A 16066-nucleotide genomic window follows, 5' to 3' on the forward strand; every position below is an offset into this window, starting at 1 on the left:
CTGTACTAGGGAGTGTTGAACTCAGGGCTTCACGCTTGCAAAGCAGGTGCTCTACCCCTTGAGCCTCCGATCCACTTTGCTCTGGTATTTTGGAGATATGGTCTTGAGAACTATTTGCCTGGGCTAGCCTTGAAGCACGATCCTCCTGATCTCAGCCTCCCAGTAACTGGGATTCCAGATGTAAGCAGCGGCACCCAGTTGGTGCAGAGGTTTTGAATACAGAACTGACAATGAACACACACAAGGCTGCTTGGAAGACGCCCTGAAGACAACTATGTCAACGCTCCTGAAACAAATACTCAGCTCTCTCCATGGTGTCTAGATGAGACAGTCACATATAACATCCAAAACATCCAGGGCGTAAGCAAAACACAGCACCAGGCCAGCTCGCATGGCGGAGGGAAGCAGGGGGATGTGCCACAGAAACAGCATCGTAGCAGGGCTGGCTGGCGATGTGAACGTTAGACAAGGGGACCTCAGAACAGAGAGAACCCCAGGGGATAAAGATCACGTGATAATGAAAGGGACAGCTACTCCATCTGTGGTACACTAACAACAGGGCACCGACACACACATAGAAAAAGTGAAACACCGGGCCTGACAGTTCCCGCCTGTAATCCCAGCTGCTTGGGAGGTCAAGATCTGGAGGAGTGTAGTTTGAGGGCAGCCTGGGCAAATGGTTCTCAAGACACCATCTGCAAAATAACCAGAGCAAAATGGACTGGAGGTGCTCAAGCAGTAGAGTGCCTGCTTTACAAGCAAGAAGCCCTGAGTTCAAATACCAGTCCTGCCAAAAAAAAAAAAAAAAAAATGAGGGGCTGAAAGAGAAATGGAGAAATGTAGAATTACAGCTAGAAACATCATCAACAGCACGACAGCCCAGAACAACAAGGACAGTGCTGAAACCACCGCCCACTGGATCAGTGACACTGGGGCAGCACACAATTGTCATGCAGAACGTTGTCAAATAAACCTTAGCACTCTGAAGGGAACGGAAGTCACACAGCAGGTCGTCTTGATCACATGGGACACTTGGACACTGAACAGCAGCTTCTAAACCACCCGGGGGCAGAGGGGAAGGGCTGCGGTGAGAAAATATTCTGAACACAAAGAAAATGGAAGCAAGTTGTGACACTCAGCTAAAGCAATACTTACAAGGACAAATTTAAGAATAAATGTTTTTTATTAGAAAAATAGGGCTGGCAGAGTGGCACAAGTAGTAAAGCACCTGCCTAGCAGTAAGCGTGAGGCTCTGAGTTCAAATCCCACTGCTTCCGAAAAAAACAACAGAAAAGAGGAAAAGTCACGAGCCAAAAGTCTAAGCTTCCACAGCAAGAACTTTCCAAAGGGACGGCGACTGACCCTTGTGGAGACTCCAGGCTGAGGTGAACCGGAGTCCCACAAAGGGCCTGGGCAGGACGACAGTGGGATTTGCAACAAGGGATTTCAAAAGGCATCAGTCCATAAGTCACAAAGCCCAGTGGAAAACAGGTAAGGAGCACGAGGAGCTACGTCACAGTGACACTGCACGAGACGGAAGACGCAGAGAAAGCTCTCTTCGGCAGCACTGGGGTTTGAATCAAGGCCTCACACTCACTAGGCAGGTGCTCCGCCACTTGAGCTGCTCCCCAGCCCTTTCAGCTTCAGTTGTTTTTCAGACGGGCTCTCCCATCGTGGCCTGGACCACGGTCCTCCTACCTATTTCTCCCACGCAGCTGGGATCACAAGTATGAACCATCACGCCCAGCTTGTTTGTTGAGATGGGGCCTTACTCACTTAGCTTTTTGCCCAGGCCAGCCTCAAACAGCAATCCTCCTGCCTCAGCCTTTCAAGTAGCTGGGACTACAGGAATGAGCTAGAACGGCTGGCAGAAATCAGAAAACTCACAAGAGGAGCCACAGAAAAGGGGAAGTGCTTCCCAAGTACAGCCGACCGGCTGCTCAGAAGCCGGAACGCAACTGCCGACCCCACTTCTCTACTCAGCTAAATCGGCACTTGGGACTCAAGATGAAGGACTGGTCTCTTCAGACAAGCAATCCTGAATCAGCCACCAGCCACACTGTCACTGTCACCAGCAAGAGCACTTTTTTAAACACACAGGAAGAACAAAAGAAAAAATCCCAACCAGTGGAATTCTAAAGCTAAATTTAACAGAAAAGTGATGTACACTCTTCTCGTATTCAGAAGTTAAATCTGACCCCCAAATTTCAAATACAACAGATAATAGCTTACTTTTCTCGTAAGGGCCCAGGCGAGCTACAGTGTCTTACCCCAGAAGACATTACTGAGGCAACTGAGGCGGAAGGCTTCTGTCCAGGACCCCACCGGCTGGCTGCAGAAAACAAAGGCTTGTTTCAATGTGACAACGTGTGTCTGTGACACAGCGCAGCGAGGCTTCTCCTGTCTCTGCCCTGCAGAACCACGCATAACCCCGATCCCCAGGGTCTCTCCCTGGAGCTTCCCCGGCCAGGGGCAGCAACATGGAAAATGAGCTCAGGGATGCACAGCAGGCATAGGACACGGAGCCATGCCAGTGACTGGACCCCATGCCTGTCTGCTCAAGGTGCCATGGCTCATTCCTTTAATCCCAGTACTGAGGGGGTTGACATCAGTAGGATTGCAATTCAAGGTCAGCCTGGATGAAAAACTTCACAAGATCCCCATCTCAAAGCAGAAAAGCTGGGCTTGGTGGCACACGCCTGTCATCCCAGCAAAGGCAAGAAGCATAAAATAGGAAGGTCCTGGTCCAGAACAGCCTGGCAGAAAGTGAGACCCCCCCATCTCTAAAATAAGCAGAACAAAAAGGCCAGTGCATGGCTTAGCACATGTGCTCCTGCGCAAGGCCCTGGCTTCCATCCACAGCCCCAGGAAAGACAGATGATCGGGGCAGGAGAGACACTGTGGAGGGAGACGAGTGCCCAGGCAGCCGGGCCTGGGAAGACACCGTGCCCTCCCTGCATGTCTGCTCATCTGGTCTCTCAGGAACCTGGACTTCGCCCTGAAGAGCCAAAGGACACTAGATTCTTTTGTTGTTGTTAGCAAGCTATAAACTCTGGCACTGGAGTAGGAAATGAGGAGTGTGGAGAGGCAGGAGGCAGGGAGGCTGGCCTCTGTGGAGGCTGTTTCAACAGTCCAAAGATGTCTTACACTGCATGGCTGTTCTGCAGCGTCTGGCACAGGGCCTCACACATGAGAGCGCACAGTGCTGAACAGAAGTGAAACGCAGAGGAAAAGACCCCATTTCCCACGCAGTGCTCGGCCTGCTCCTAAACCGTGCAGTGATGCCAAGGATAGAGGATGGGAAGCTGTATCCTCAGGGGACCAGGAACACCTTTCAGAAGGTTCTGATATGCCAGTGACACCTGGGGACGCCCAGCTCTCAGATCTGCCCCCATCATTCTACACCACTTCCACTGACCTTCATGCCCCGGGGAAAGTCAAAAAGGAACAGGCTGCAAAGCAGAGAGCCCTCGCCATGGGGCACCCTGGATGTAGTTCTAAGAATGTCAACGGAACAGGGGGAGCAGGATGGGGACAGGCCAGTCCAGTGTCTCTTCACATCGTCTAGTTTGGGACTTGTGCTCACTGACTACCAGGGACGTGCAGGGCTTCTCTGCAAACTCACGCAGTCCCTCCCATAAGGAGACAGTTCCAGAAGTGGAGGGCAGTGACTACTAGATGTTTCGTAGAGTACTTAAAATAAATATTCCTCAATTCAACCCATCCCTAACAGAATTCCAACTGTTTCTTTTGTGCAAATTCACCAGCTGATCCTAAAATTCACATAGACCCTGAAGTCAAAGCAATCTAGGGGAAAAAAAACCAAAGTTAGAGACACACTTAGCAAATCCATTACCTACTACAAAGCTAAGGTAAACAGGCAGTCCAGGGCTGGGCATGGTGGCTCATGCCTGTAATCCCAGCTACTCAGGAGACAGAGGTTAACAGAATCATGGCTCAATGCCAGCTGGGACAAAGTGAGCACAAGACCCTATGTGAAAAAACTGAAAGCAAATGGACAGGGGGGTCAGTGGTGGCTCGGGGGCAGAGCACAAGGTGAGGCCCTGAGTTCTATCCCCAGTACTGGGAAAAGACAGTCACTGCTGGCATAAGGACAGCCACAGAGACCAGAGGAAAAGAACTGAGAGGTCAGCTGACTTTTCACAGGAGTGACGGTGACAGAGGAAGTGAAGCCTTACCTCACACCACACAGCACTAGATGAACGGACTGCGGGCCCACATGAGAGCGGGAACTCCAGAAGTCTTAGAAGAAAATCAAGGAGGGTTCCTGACCCTGAGGTGGGCCATGGTTACTCAGACAGCGGGTCAAGAGTGTGGGAAAGAAATCATAATGAAAAACTTGTGTTCAGGTGAAAGCTAACGAATGCCCAGATGGAGAAAATGCTTGGGAGTCGTCTGTCAGCAAGAGGGCCTGTGTGTGACACAGAAAAAGAACACCTCCACGACAATAAAAAGAGTGAATTCAAAAAGGGATGGGGTCTGAGGAGACAATTCTTAAAAGACCATAGAAGGTGTTCAATGTCCTACAGTGTCCGAAAACGCCAGTCAAAGCCACAGATAAACAAGACTTCATGTCCTCTGGAGGCGAGACTCAAAGGTCAAGGACGTGACATGACTGGTGACGTGGCTCAGTGGTGGACACCTGCCTAGAGCAGGGCCTGGGTTTGGTCCCCAACAAGGGAAGGGGGAGGGGAGGGGAGGAAAAGGAAAGACAAGGCCAAGTTCGGGTGAGGCTGTGGGACACTGCTGGTGGGACTGGAAGATGGCCCGGCCACTTTAGAAAATAGCTTGGAGTTTATCAGGACATTGGCCACAGGGCTGCCACGCGGGCTGGGATTCCGCTCCAGGCGTCCCCAAAGAGCTGAAGGGGTGCACCCTAGCTCCTGCACACTCGTGCTCACTCCAAATGGGGATTTTAAGTTTCCCCAAGGTGGGAAAGGCGTCCACAATTGATGGACAGGTGACAAAAACCGGCAGCCCTGCAAGGTAACGCTGTTTCTGCTCCCTACTACAAGGTGGGTGACCCTGGACAACGCCATGCTAATCAGAGGGAGGACCACGCACTGTGACAACTTGACAGGAAGCACACAGAGCAGGTAAATGCACACAGACAGAAGACGAGCATGGTTTCCAAGGTCAAGTCCAGGCGGGGGACGCTGCTAATGGGACAGTAGAGATGACTGCACAGCTCCGGGACTGCATGCTCTGAAAAGGTAAATTGTATGACACATGAATCGTACTTCACTAAAACTGTCGGGCTTAAGACATGACAGCCGCCTACAGTTTATCAATGGAACTGGCACCTATACTGAGAGGTTTGAAGACCAGGCACAGTGGCCAGGCACTCAGAAATACAGACTGCAAGGATCGTAGTTCAAGGTCAGCCCAGGCAAAAAGTTAGTAAGGCCCCCCATCTCAATTAGTAATGAGTGTGGAGGTGCACGTCTGTAATTCCACCCACATGGGAAACTGTGGGTAGGAGGAGGACAGCAGTCTGAGGCTGGGCTCGGGGTAAAAACCGAGACCCTATGTGAGAAACAACTACAGCAGAGAAGGCTGGGTGTGACTCAGGTGGCAGAGCACCCGCCCAGCAAACACAGTCCCCGAGATGCACAACACAACACTTGAAAACTGATGAGCATGGACGTCATGACAGACACAATGGACGTGAGGGAAGATTTCTAAGCTTAAGTCATGACAGCACGTAGTGCTTCCGGATCCAACCACGCACAGAACGGTCCCCTGAAGAGCTGGCACGTTCCTCTCCTCAGACTTCACAGAGGCCACGGCCACTCAGGTTCCTGGCTAATGGTCACCAGGGAGAGAAGACCCACAGCAGACACACGAGCTGTGACTGTGACATTGTCACCAGCTGGAACAGGAGCTCAGGCGCTGGTGCCCTGGGCTCAAAGGCTCAAGGCAGATTATGACCGACGCTAAAAGACACTGTGCCTTTTATTTAAAATAGCAAAGATTTCTACTCTAAATCATTACTGAGACTGCGGCTCCCAATCACCAGTCAGACTCATCCACACGGCGAGGAGATGGAGACGGCCAGGCGGGAGGAAAGCCACGCATTTGGGATGAGCATTTGGGATGAGCAAGGCGTGGGCCACACCAGCACCTCTTGCCCAGGGATCGGTGAAAGCAGCAGGTTTATTCAGCGTGTTTCCTGTCTTTGTTAAGACATCACTCATTAACTCTAGTCAGTCTGTAAGTTAATAGTGGAAATACTTGATAATCCAGTGAAGACTTGAAAGGGCCAGGCACAGTTGCTCACAACTACCATTCAGGAGGAACATGGCGCTAGGCCAGCCCAGGTAAGAAGTTCATGAGACCCAACTCGACAAATAAGTTTGGTGTGGTGGTATGAATTTGTAATCCCAGCTACGTGGAAGGCTGGCCCTGGGTAAAAACTCAAGACCCTACCTGAAAAATAACTAAAGCAAAAAGGATGGGGGCAGGAGGGGGCTTAAGGTCAAGGAGTAGAGCACCTGCCTAGCAAGTGCAAGGCCTTGAGTTCAAATCCCAGTATCAGAAAAGAAAATCAAAGACAAGAGACTTGAAAGGAAGAGCTCGTGCTGGAGGGAGGGATGAGATTCAGATGGCCAAACCCTCCTGAAGCAGCAGCACTGTGGGGTCTGAGACCAAGGCTAATTCTTAGCAGACTCTGAATCCAGACCAAAAAAGGACGGCTCAGAAACAGCACAGGGGAAAAGTCACCTTATGCATTAAGGTCCTTCTGAGACTTTTCAACAGAGGAAAAGGTTGCTAATTGTTGGCTGTGCTCAGTAAAGATACCAGGTCTTTCTTCTCGTTTTGGGACTCAGCACGGGTTTCTGCGACACAGTCAATCAATCTGATTTCCGACAGCACTAAGGCCTCAGAAAGTGGGGGTGGGAGTCGTGGAAGAATGGCCCATGGCAGTGCCATGCCAATGCCCTGATGGCAAACCTGAAAGCCTGGGTTCCTGGCCTCTACTTGGAGCCTAAGTTTAAACACCACAGCAGCGCTCGAGGTTAAAGTTTAGGCAGAAACAAAATCAATGTGTCTAATTTATTGCACAATGTGCGATCAATTTCTCTAAAAAGTGACACTTGCACATCTGAATTCTAGACATGGCAGTGAAAGAAAAACGTCCCCCCCTCAGTTTTGCTTCTGGGCGCTTCCATGCCTACCCCAAGTTCAAAGCCACTTAATGTGAGGGGTGGTACACATTCCATGTGACATTTAAAAAGATAAGGAAGGATCCGAATGCACCACCCTTTCATAGGGGCAGTTAGGATTCTGGGTTCTGATTGCTCCTCCGTGCTAAAAACGCTCCATACGTCTGAGGGATCTGGAAAGAGAACTGAGCCACTCAACAACCACCTGAGCACTGTGTGGGGAGGTCACTCAACTCTCGACACAGGGACACCATGTCACAGGAACGCGGGGCTGAACAGGGGCTACACTCTGGTCTAAAGTACGCACGCGTCCTCATATGTGAGTGCCATCACTTAATGCTCACAGTCTCTGCCTGGGGAACAGTGGTGACAGGGGACGACATTCTGAGCATAACTAATACCACTGAAATATACACTTGAAAATGTTAGGACAAATTTCCAGTGGGGATCCTCCTTGCCTCAGCCTCCGGAGAAGCTGGCATTACAGCGTGCACCACCACACCCGGCATGAATTGCATAAGGCTGTTTAAAAGAAAATCACAAAGCACTCCTACAAAATCTCGTGGCCAGCATGTGACGGCCTGTGGCGTGAACACTGTAGTTCAGCAGCGGACACTGCGGGGGGTAGATTTTAGGAATTCTTTAATCTGTTTTTTATGCTTATCACCTATGTATACACAAGAATACGTAATGGAGCGGGGATGTAGCTCAGTGGTACAGCGTTTGCCTACCATGCACGAGGCCCTGGGTTCAATCCCAGCACCAAAAAAGGAAAGACAAAAAAACCAAAAAACACATGATAAACTGTAGTAAGTGGCTCTTTCACATGAAGACATCGTTGAATTCCTGACATTTCTCTCCTTTATTAGGGTGTGTAATTGCACATCTCACAGTGAACATGACTTTGTAGTGCTGCTGGGGATGGAAGCCAGGACACCCTGCATTTGAGCCTCATCACTGTGACTGTGGATTTGAGCTGACACTTGGTCAAGTGCATAGAAATGGTGCTGTGGAACTTTTAACGTCCCCACCCCCACACGCCACACGACAGATGCTGTGGGCCCTGCCTCGGCTTCCTGTGAAATCAAATGCAGATATGCATCCCAAGATAGCAGTTTCTGGAAACTTACAAAAGCCACTGGGAAAGAGTATCTCAAATGAGACCACTTACCAATTAAATATGCTTGCTATGAATTACAGAAACAAGGGCTGGAGGCGTGGCTCAAGTGGCAGAGCACCTGCTTAGCAAGTGCAAGGTCCTGACCTCAAACCTCAACACTGATTAAGAAAAAATGATTGCTGGGTGCCGGTGGCTCATGCCTATGATCCCAGCTACTTGGCTGAGATCAGGAGGATCAAGGTTCCAGGCCAGCATAGGTAAATAGTTCTTCAGACCCCAGCTCCAAAATAATCAGAGCAAAGTGGACTGGAGGTGTGGCTCAAGCTGTACAGCACCTGCTTTGCAAGTGCAAAGCCCTGAGTTCAAATCCCCAAAAGACTAAAATACGCGGTGTGCCTGCTGAGGCATGCATGACGAGGCAGAAATGCTTCCCAGACAGACATTATCCGCCTGCTGATCTGCACGTGACTCAGTGTCGCTCGTGCAGAGGGACAACAGCCTTCACAACAGGACGCTCCGCCAAGACGTGACAAGCGCAAAGCCTCAGGAGCCCCAGACTCAAACCTCCCACTTGCAGCACAGCGACTTTCCGTGCTTATGGAACCCTGAGCAGACAGCGGCTATGGCTTGGACCTTCCAGTGGCACTTTCTGCTTCTCCTGGCCGTGACAAACACACAGTGTGACATGCAGTTCAGAAAGGAGATTCCTGTACTATATACAGTCCCACTGCTACTCTCATGACATCTGAAAGGAACCTGACTGTGGCTGTCTCTGCACAGGTAACTTTTTGACTGAAAGAAAGGAGTCTAAAACACTGTATTTTTCTACTTCCCTAAGAGTCACACTGGGTCAGAACAGAGGTAACCTAGGTCATCAGGCAGATCAGAATTAATAAAAATAAAAGTGTCCACAATGTCGCTGTCTAACTGTGCCGGCTTTCCTTTGTCCAACTGAGGGATGTGACCATGTGCCCACTCCTCCACTCACCAGCCATGTGACTTTGGGTGAAATGTGTCTCTATGCTCCATCATTAAAGCAAGAACTGAATTTTTAATGTAATTATTCATACCACAGGCACTTATTAGAATGTGAGAACAGTTTCTGTGTCATTAGTTTTTTTGGGTTTTTTCCAGTACTGAGGCTTGAACTCAGGGCCTCACACTTGCTAAGCAGGCAGGCACTCTACCACTGAGCCACTCTCCTGCTCTTTTTTACTTCAGTTATTTTTCAAATAGGGTCTTGGACTTTTATGCCCAGGCTAGGTTTAGACCCCAATCCTCCTACTTCTGCCTCCTGCATAGCTGAGATGACAGACGTGGGCCACCATACCTGGCTTGCTTATTGAGATGGGGTCTCATTAACTATTTTGTTTGGGCTGGCTCGAACTGTGATCTTCCCGTCTCTGAGCTGGGATTATGGCGTGAGCCACTGAGCCCAGCTGGATATTCCTTTGTAAAGTGTTCAAGGGTTGCAGTGTGTTCCTTCCATTGCTACTCCAGTGAACGCAGGTCCCTGTTGCTACCTACGTAAGCTGCTTCTCAATGCTTAAACTGCATCCCTTCAAGCAATGGAGCAATCACAGGGAGTGCAGCCGCGGTTGGAGATGAGAACCTACATTGCAGTGACAGTGACAACTCAGGGCTTGCGGCAGCCCAGGCCACCTAGACCCAGCTGCTGCACTTCCTGGCCACCCACGCCCCCTGCGGTGGCCCCTGTGTGTTCTGGACTCTGCTATTCACACCCTCCCATACGCTCTCTTGTGCTTAAAGTCACCAAAACCGGTCTCTGCTCCATCCTACTGATGGGCAAGATGCCATCCACTTCCACAATGGTGCCTTCACTCCCAAGTGACTCACTGCAAACCCTCACGCCCACGCGCGTGTGCCTGCCCATGCACCCTCGTGAAGCCCACGACCTGCCACAACCCAGGAAGCAGCCAGTGAAACCACATGGCGGCAATGGCAGCACGAAGGCTCTCAGAGAGAAAGACCCCGTCATCACCGTGACAAGGTGGCAGGGCATCCTCACACATGGCACACAGGGCACTATCGCACACTAATGCAAAATTACAAAGGGGACACAAGGACCAGAAGGACTGACTGCCCTCTCAGAGGACAAGGCACCCTGCACATCCTACCCAAACACTGACAGGAAGACTACGATTGCTAACTGCTGACCCTGTGCACTTCACCACACCACCGCCTGCGGCAAACACGTGTCACAGGAGCCAGTCAGGGCTGGCTGAGTGGCTCATGTGCTAGAAGCGCCTGCCTAGCAAGAGTGAGGCCCTGAGTGCAAACCGCAGTACCGCCAAAAACAAATAAATACAAGCTATGGGCATCAGGGTATTAAACCTTCTCTACAAGATGTGACCCCAAAGAGGCCAGCTGGAAATTGGCAAAATGTCAGCCCCCAAACCCGTCGTTAAGATGTGCAGGGATTTGTGGGATGTGCGGTGTGCAAGTGGAGGAGGAAGTTGCGGGAACTATGGCAGGTATTCAGGAAGCACTGGAAACAGGTCACAGGAACCACAAAGGAAGGGCTACACTCCGGCTGCCACTACAGCAAGCAGTGCAGGTGACCGATGTGGGTGCCAGGCTCACACCACCAATCCCAGCTAATTGGGAGGATCACTGTTCAAAGCCAACAGGGCAAAAAGCTCACAAGCCCCCATGTCAACCAAGAAGCTGGGTGTGGTGGCACACACTTGTCATCCCAGCTACATAGGAAGCATACATGGAAAGATCGCAGCCAGAATATTCTGACTCAGAATAACCAGAGCGAAAGAGCTGGAGGTGTGGCTCAAGTGGTAGAGCGTGTGCCTTGCAAGCAAGGCAAAGTTCAAACCCCAGTAATGCCAAAAAAAAACAAAAAAAAAAGCATTCCCCGGCCTCCTGCAGCCTCCCCGGCCAGTCCTCAAGGGTGAGATGTAAGCACTAGGATCCGCTGCTGGTCGCCGGCACCCTCCCCGTGCCAGTGTGGGGTGGCGCGAGAAGGTGTGACCACTCGCCAGGACGCGGTCGCGCACTGGGGTCTCATCAGGGTGGGGCAGGGTGTTCTCCTGGTGACCCAGGAGAACAAGGTTGAACAGAGACAACTGGTGGCCTACACCACGTGGGGGAAACCACGGACTGAAAACCAGGCGTGAACCCCACCCACAGCAGAGGCACCCTGACAGCGGTCCCCAGACAGCACTCCACGGGAGACACAAAAACTGACTGAGCTACCTCTGGCTGTGGGAACCGGTTCCTCGTGACACAGACCCAGGCATCCCTGGAAACACCCCGGCGTCACCCCACCAAGCAACAGGAACGACTGACTCCCCTCGGACTCAGACCCAGCAGTGTTGGGCCGTAGCAGTTCCCTAGGCACCGACCTGGCCTGGCCGTCCAACAGCACAGGTGCAGGAAGCAAGGAACACCGAGCACCCAGGCACTGCGCAGCCGGCGGGAGCCTGTCCTGAACATGCCGTCCACAACCTCACGCGTGGATGTCACGTGTGCAATCTGAGTTCAAAGACCTCGCTTAAAGTATTGGTGAGAAAAGATAAAATTTTGAGAATAAACTTAAGAAACAAGTCAACTAGATACAAGTGGGAAAACAGATCTTGTAGAAAAGAAAAAGAAGCAACACCATAAACGCCAGTTCTTCCCAAATTAACCTACAAACTTACTCTCAAAATATCAACGGGATTTTCTTGGGGAAGAGACGGGGAGCAGATACCAATAAACAGTACAAAGAAAATTCATCTAAATGGTCCTTGGATATTTGAAAAGATGGTAAACCTCACGAAAGAGGGACAGACAGTGAGCCTACCATGAGACGCCATTTCTCACCTACCAGATGAACAAAAACCCAAGCTCGAAAGCCAGTTGCAAAGACCATGACGGGCCAGGTGTTCACACCTGTAATCTCAGCACCCAGGAGGCTGAGGGAGGAGGATCCTGAGTTCAGGCGCTGGGACTGATACTGAGGCTCCAGCGATAGAGCACCTGCCTAGTAAGTGCAAGGCCTGAGTTCAAATCCCAGTCCCACAAAAAAAAAAAAGTTTCCTTAGAGTTCAGGGGCTTGGGCTGGAGGAGTGGCTCAAGTGTAGAGCACCTGTCTGCAAGTGTGAGGCCCTGAGTTCAAACCCCAGTAAAGCTAAAATAAAAATTGTTCAGGGCCAGCCTTTGCTACACAGCAATAGCTTCCCTCAAAGAGGCTGAGGGGCAATGCAGAATGATACAGCACCACGCAGGGAAATCTAGTGACAGTCATCATAGTTTTAAGTCTGAGATTTTACTCTGAGAATGTGGCCCACTGACAAATGGGTGCAAGTATAGAAGTGACATGTGCACGGGTGACACGGTGCATCACTGAAGACCAAGTGGCCCAGCAACGCAGAACCAGCTAAGTAAAGTCTGGTACATCCCCAGAGTCCTGTGCAGTCACCAAGAAAAGGTAAGCAAGATCTCCAGGGAAACAGTAAGTGACAAAAGAACAGACACAGGGTAGCAGCTTGTGTGTAAGGGGGTCAGGAAAGAGGAAGAGTAGCATTTATTTGTGTTTGCATTTTGAAGCCCTTGCAAGGATGAGCACGACACGAGAAAAAGGCTGCCATCACTGCCGGATAAAAGGGAAAGGAAGAGAAATGAAGGCAGCAGCCAGGGAATCAAGCCCTCCTTTTACGTCACTTTGTTTTCTGAACCAGATAAATGTGCCACCTAGTCAACAGGTGATGACAAAGGAACATAGTTAATGATAAATTTAAAAAGTCAGTGACCTAAGGGAATAATCAATGATAGATAAAAAAAAGGAAAAAGCAGTTCACAGGGGGCAAAAATACAAATGACACATGAAAAGATGTCTAATCCAGGCTGGCAAGAGACAACCAAGACACAGCATTTCTTATCTATCAGCTGCAGAGATGAAGACATTTGATAGCGCACCGTGTTGAAGGTGGTAGAGAAACCAGCTCTGTCTTGCACTGGCAGCAGAAAGTCCACTTAGCAAACCATTAAAAACCCACACAGACTGGGGAGCAGTGCAGTGGCTGCCCAGCAAGTGTACAGTGTCAGCTCAATGCCAGTGCGCCACGCGTGTGTGTGTTTATTCCTTTCTGATGGAAAAATCCCACTTGTGAAAATTATTCCCAGATACACTGGCCTATGTCTATCCCCGAATGCCCACTGCAACATTAAAAATGGAAGCATTGTAGGGCTAGCGGAGTGGCTCAAGTGGTAAAGCACCTGCCTAGCAAGTGTGAGGCCCTGAGTTCAAATCCCAGTGCTGCCAAAAAAAAAAAATACAAATGCTCAACAACCACTTGAAATAGCGCAAGGGAAAGCAACTCAAAAGCGTAATAAGACACCACCTGACACCATTAGGATACTGTGGCCAGCCAGAACACAAAACTACAAAAACTAGTAAGGGTCGGACAGGGTGAAAGCCTGTGTACTGCTAGTGCATGGTGAAGCCACAGGGGAAAACAGTTCAGTGATTCCTCAAAATTTAAATAGAAGACTGGCAGTGGTGGCTCACGCCTGTAATCCTCACTATTCCACAGCTGAGACCAGCCCATGCTAAAGGCTCTTGAGACCCTATCTCAACCAATACCTGGGTGCAGTTAAGCACACCTGTCATCTCAGCAACCATGGGGTACTTAAAAGTCTGCCTGTGCTGAAAGGGAGACCCCCATCTCCAAAACAACCAGAGCAAAAAGAAATGGGGGCATGGCTCAAGCAGTAGACCATCCATCTGCCTAGCCCTGAGTTCAAACTCCATCACTGGCAACAACAACTTGTTTTAAATATAGAATTCCATATGACCCAAGAACAATGAAAACGTTCACACAGAAACCTGCCCGGGACGTTCACAGGAGCATTATTCTTTACAGGCAAAAACAGGAAACAACCCAAAGGCCAACCAACTGCTGAATGCCTAAAGAAAATGTGGTCTAGCCATACAATGGACTATTACTCAGTCGTTAAAGAGGAGTGGACCACAGGGGCTGAGTGTGGCTCAGTGATACGGTGCTTGCCCAGCCTGTGCAAGACCTTGAGTTCAATCCCTAGCACTGCAAAACAAATACACAGCCAAGTGAAGGGGTGCAGACACGTGATTCTATGTTACAAAATGTCCCAAACAGGTAAATTCATGAAGCCAGAAAGTATATTACTAGTTGCCAGAGCTGGGTTGCCAGCACAGGGAGTGACCACCTAAGGAATACTGAAATTAGACAGCAGAGACAGCTCTGTAGCAGTGAGAAGGGACTAGAAGGTCCTGAATTGCACAGTGAACTTTATGTTGCATAATTTTACTTCAATTTTTACAAAAATGAACCAGCTCTATTTATACAGCTGAGAAGGTATCCAAGATCTACTGAGTGAAAAATGCAAGGCACTCCCCCTTCTGAGGGAGAGGAAGGAGGAAGGACGGGTCGACCTTTTTACTACTGTATCTTTGCAAAACAAGCTGAGACATCGGTGGCCGTGATGCCTCTGGGGAAGGTGAGGGCTGGGCCAAGTGCAAAGGGACCCGCTTTTCAGACACGTGGGTCGTGTCCGTGCTACCTTCCCCACAAACCAGATTCACCTGTCTACAAGCAAATACTTAATGCATGGGCGCTCTCCAAGCAAAGCCTGCTTGTGAGGAGGATGCCGTCGCAGGTGGGGAAGCCAGCACTGGGGTGAGACCCGACAGTGTTTACCTAATGCTGATGGAAGCCAGCGTGGGACAGGTGTGAGGGTGTGAGGCTGGAAGGCTGTGCGAGTGACCACAGGCCAGCCTGAACATCCGGGTCCACAGCAGGCAAGTCCCAGGAGCCCTGCCTCTCTAGGGCCAGGAGAACCCAGACAGTGGCCTCCTGCCTCCCTCTACTTCAACCTGTCCAGGCTTGGACTTCAGGCACAGTCAGGTGAGGGAGCTGTCCACAGTGAAGGAAGCCTCAAAACAGCATTTCTATGATTCAAGGAGAGAGAGCCAGGTGTGATGACTCACCTCTGTAATCCCAGCCACTCCAGAGGTAGCTATCAGGAGGATCTGGATTTAAGGCCAGTCAGGGCAAAAAGTCAGTGAAACCCTAGCTCAACCAATAAGCAGGAGTGGTTGTACATGCCTGTCATCCCAGCTACTGGGGAGGCATAGGTAGGAGGATCACAGTCAGGCGGACCTGGGCAAAAAATAACCAAAGCAAAAAGGGCTGATGGTGTGATTCAAGTGTTAGAGCACCTGCCTAGCAAGCACAGAGCCCTGAATTCAAACCCCAGTCCTACCAAAACAGGAGAGGGAGGGAAAGAGAGGGAGAAAGAGATAGATAGATTGACTAACTGTATGAAACAGCCATGATTATAGCCCAACACCCTATTTTCAACTCTGCTCTGAAGACCTTCCAACCATATTGCTGTCACTAAACCCTAAGTGTCCTGTCGTGACTCATGGTGTTAAGTTTCTGGGTACAGAGACGGGTGTCAGACAAAAAGAAGTCCCATTGCAACACCTGCAATCTACAGCCCAACCCCAGCAAGGTAACTGGTCTTCCCTGAGCCTCCAGACCCGGATTGCTTCCACTGTCACACTGCCCATGTCCTCCTCCTACTCTGGGAGCTTCCCTCCAGAAGCTCCAGGCCGTTCAGCCTAGAATGGGGGAGCCTCGCAAGGCACCAGGCGAGCGCTGGCCTTCCTGCCCATCTGTCTTCTAGAGCAGAAAAGCAAGGACGTGGAAAGCCCGCCTCGCAGCCTGTGACTGCACCGCACAGAGGAAGCGCTCTGAGAAAC

The 16066-nt window shown here is 50.4% G+C and overlaps 1 protein-coding gene across 6 annotated transcripts in view; it reads right to left on the bottom strand.

The window, feature by feature from the left end:
* Smurf1 (SMAD specific E3 ubiquitin protein ligase 1) overlaps positions 1-16066 on the bottom strand; it is a 67918-nt gene that overhangs the window by 33678 nt on the left and 18174 nt on the right. Inside the window, exon 1 of one of the 6 annotated variants that reach the window (XM_074075546.1) lies at positions 11685-11790. The exons of 1 other annotated variant lie outside the window; for it this stretch is intronic. In XM_074075546.1, coding sequence (XP_073931647.1) covers positions 11685-11775 — 91 coding nt within the window. In that variant the 5' untranslated portion in view covers positions 11776-11790. Of the gene's footprint in view, positions 1-2232; positions 4235-11684; positions 11791-16066 lie in introns of those variants that run through there. 4 more of the 6 variants (XM_074075545.1, XM_074075544.1, XM_074075543.1 and 1 more) reach the window with 4 other exon arrangements.

The sequence above is a fragment of the Castor canadensis genome, chromosome 6 (assembly GCF_047511655.1).
Source record: "Castor canadensis chromosome 6, mCasCan1.hap1v2, whole genome shotgun sequence".
Taxonomy (NCBI): Eukaryota; Metazoa; Chordata; class Mammalia; order Rodentia; family Castoridae; genus Castor; species Castor canadensis.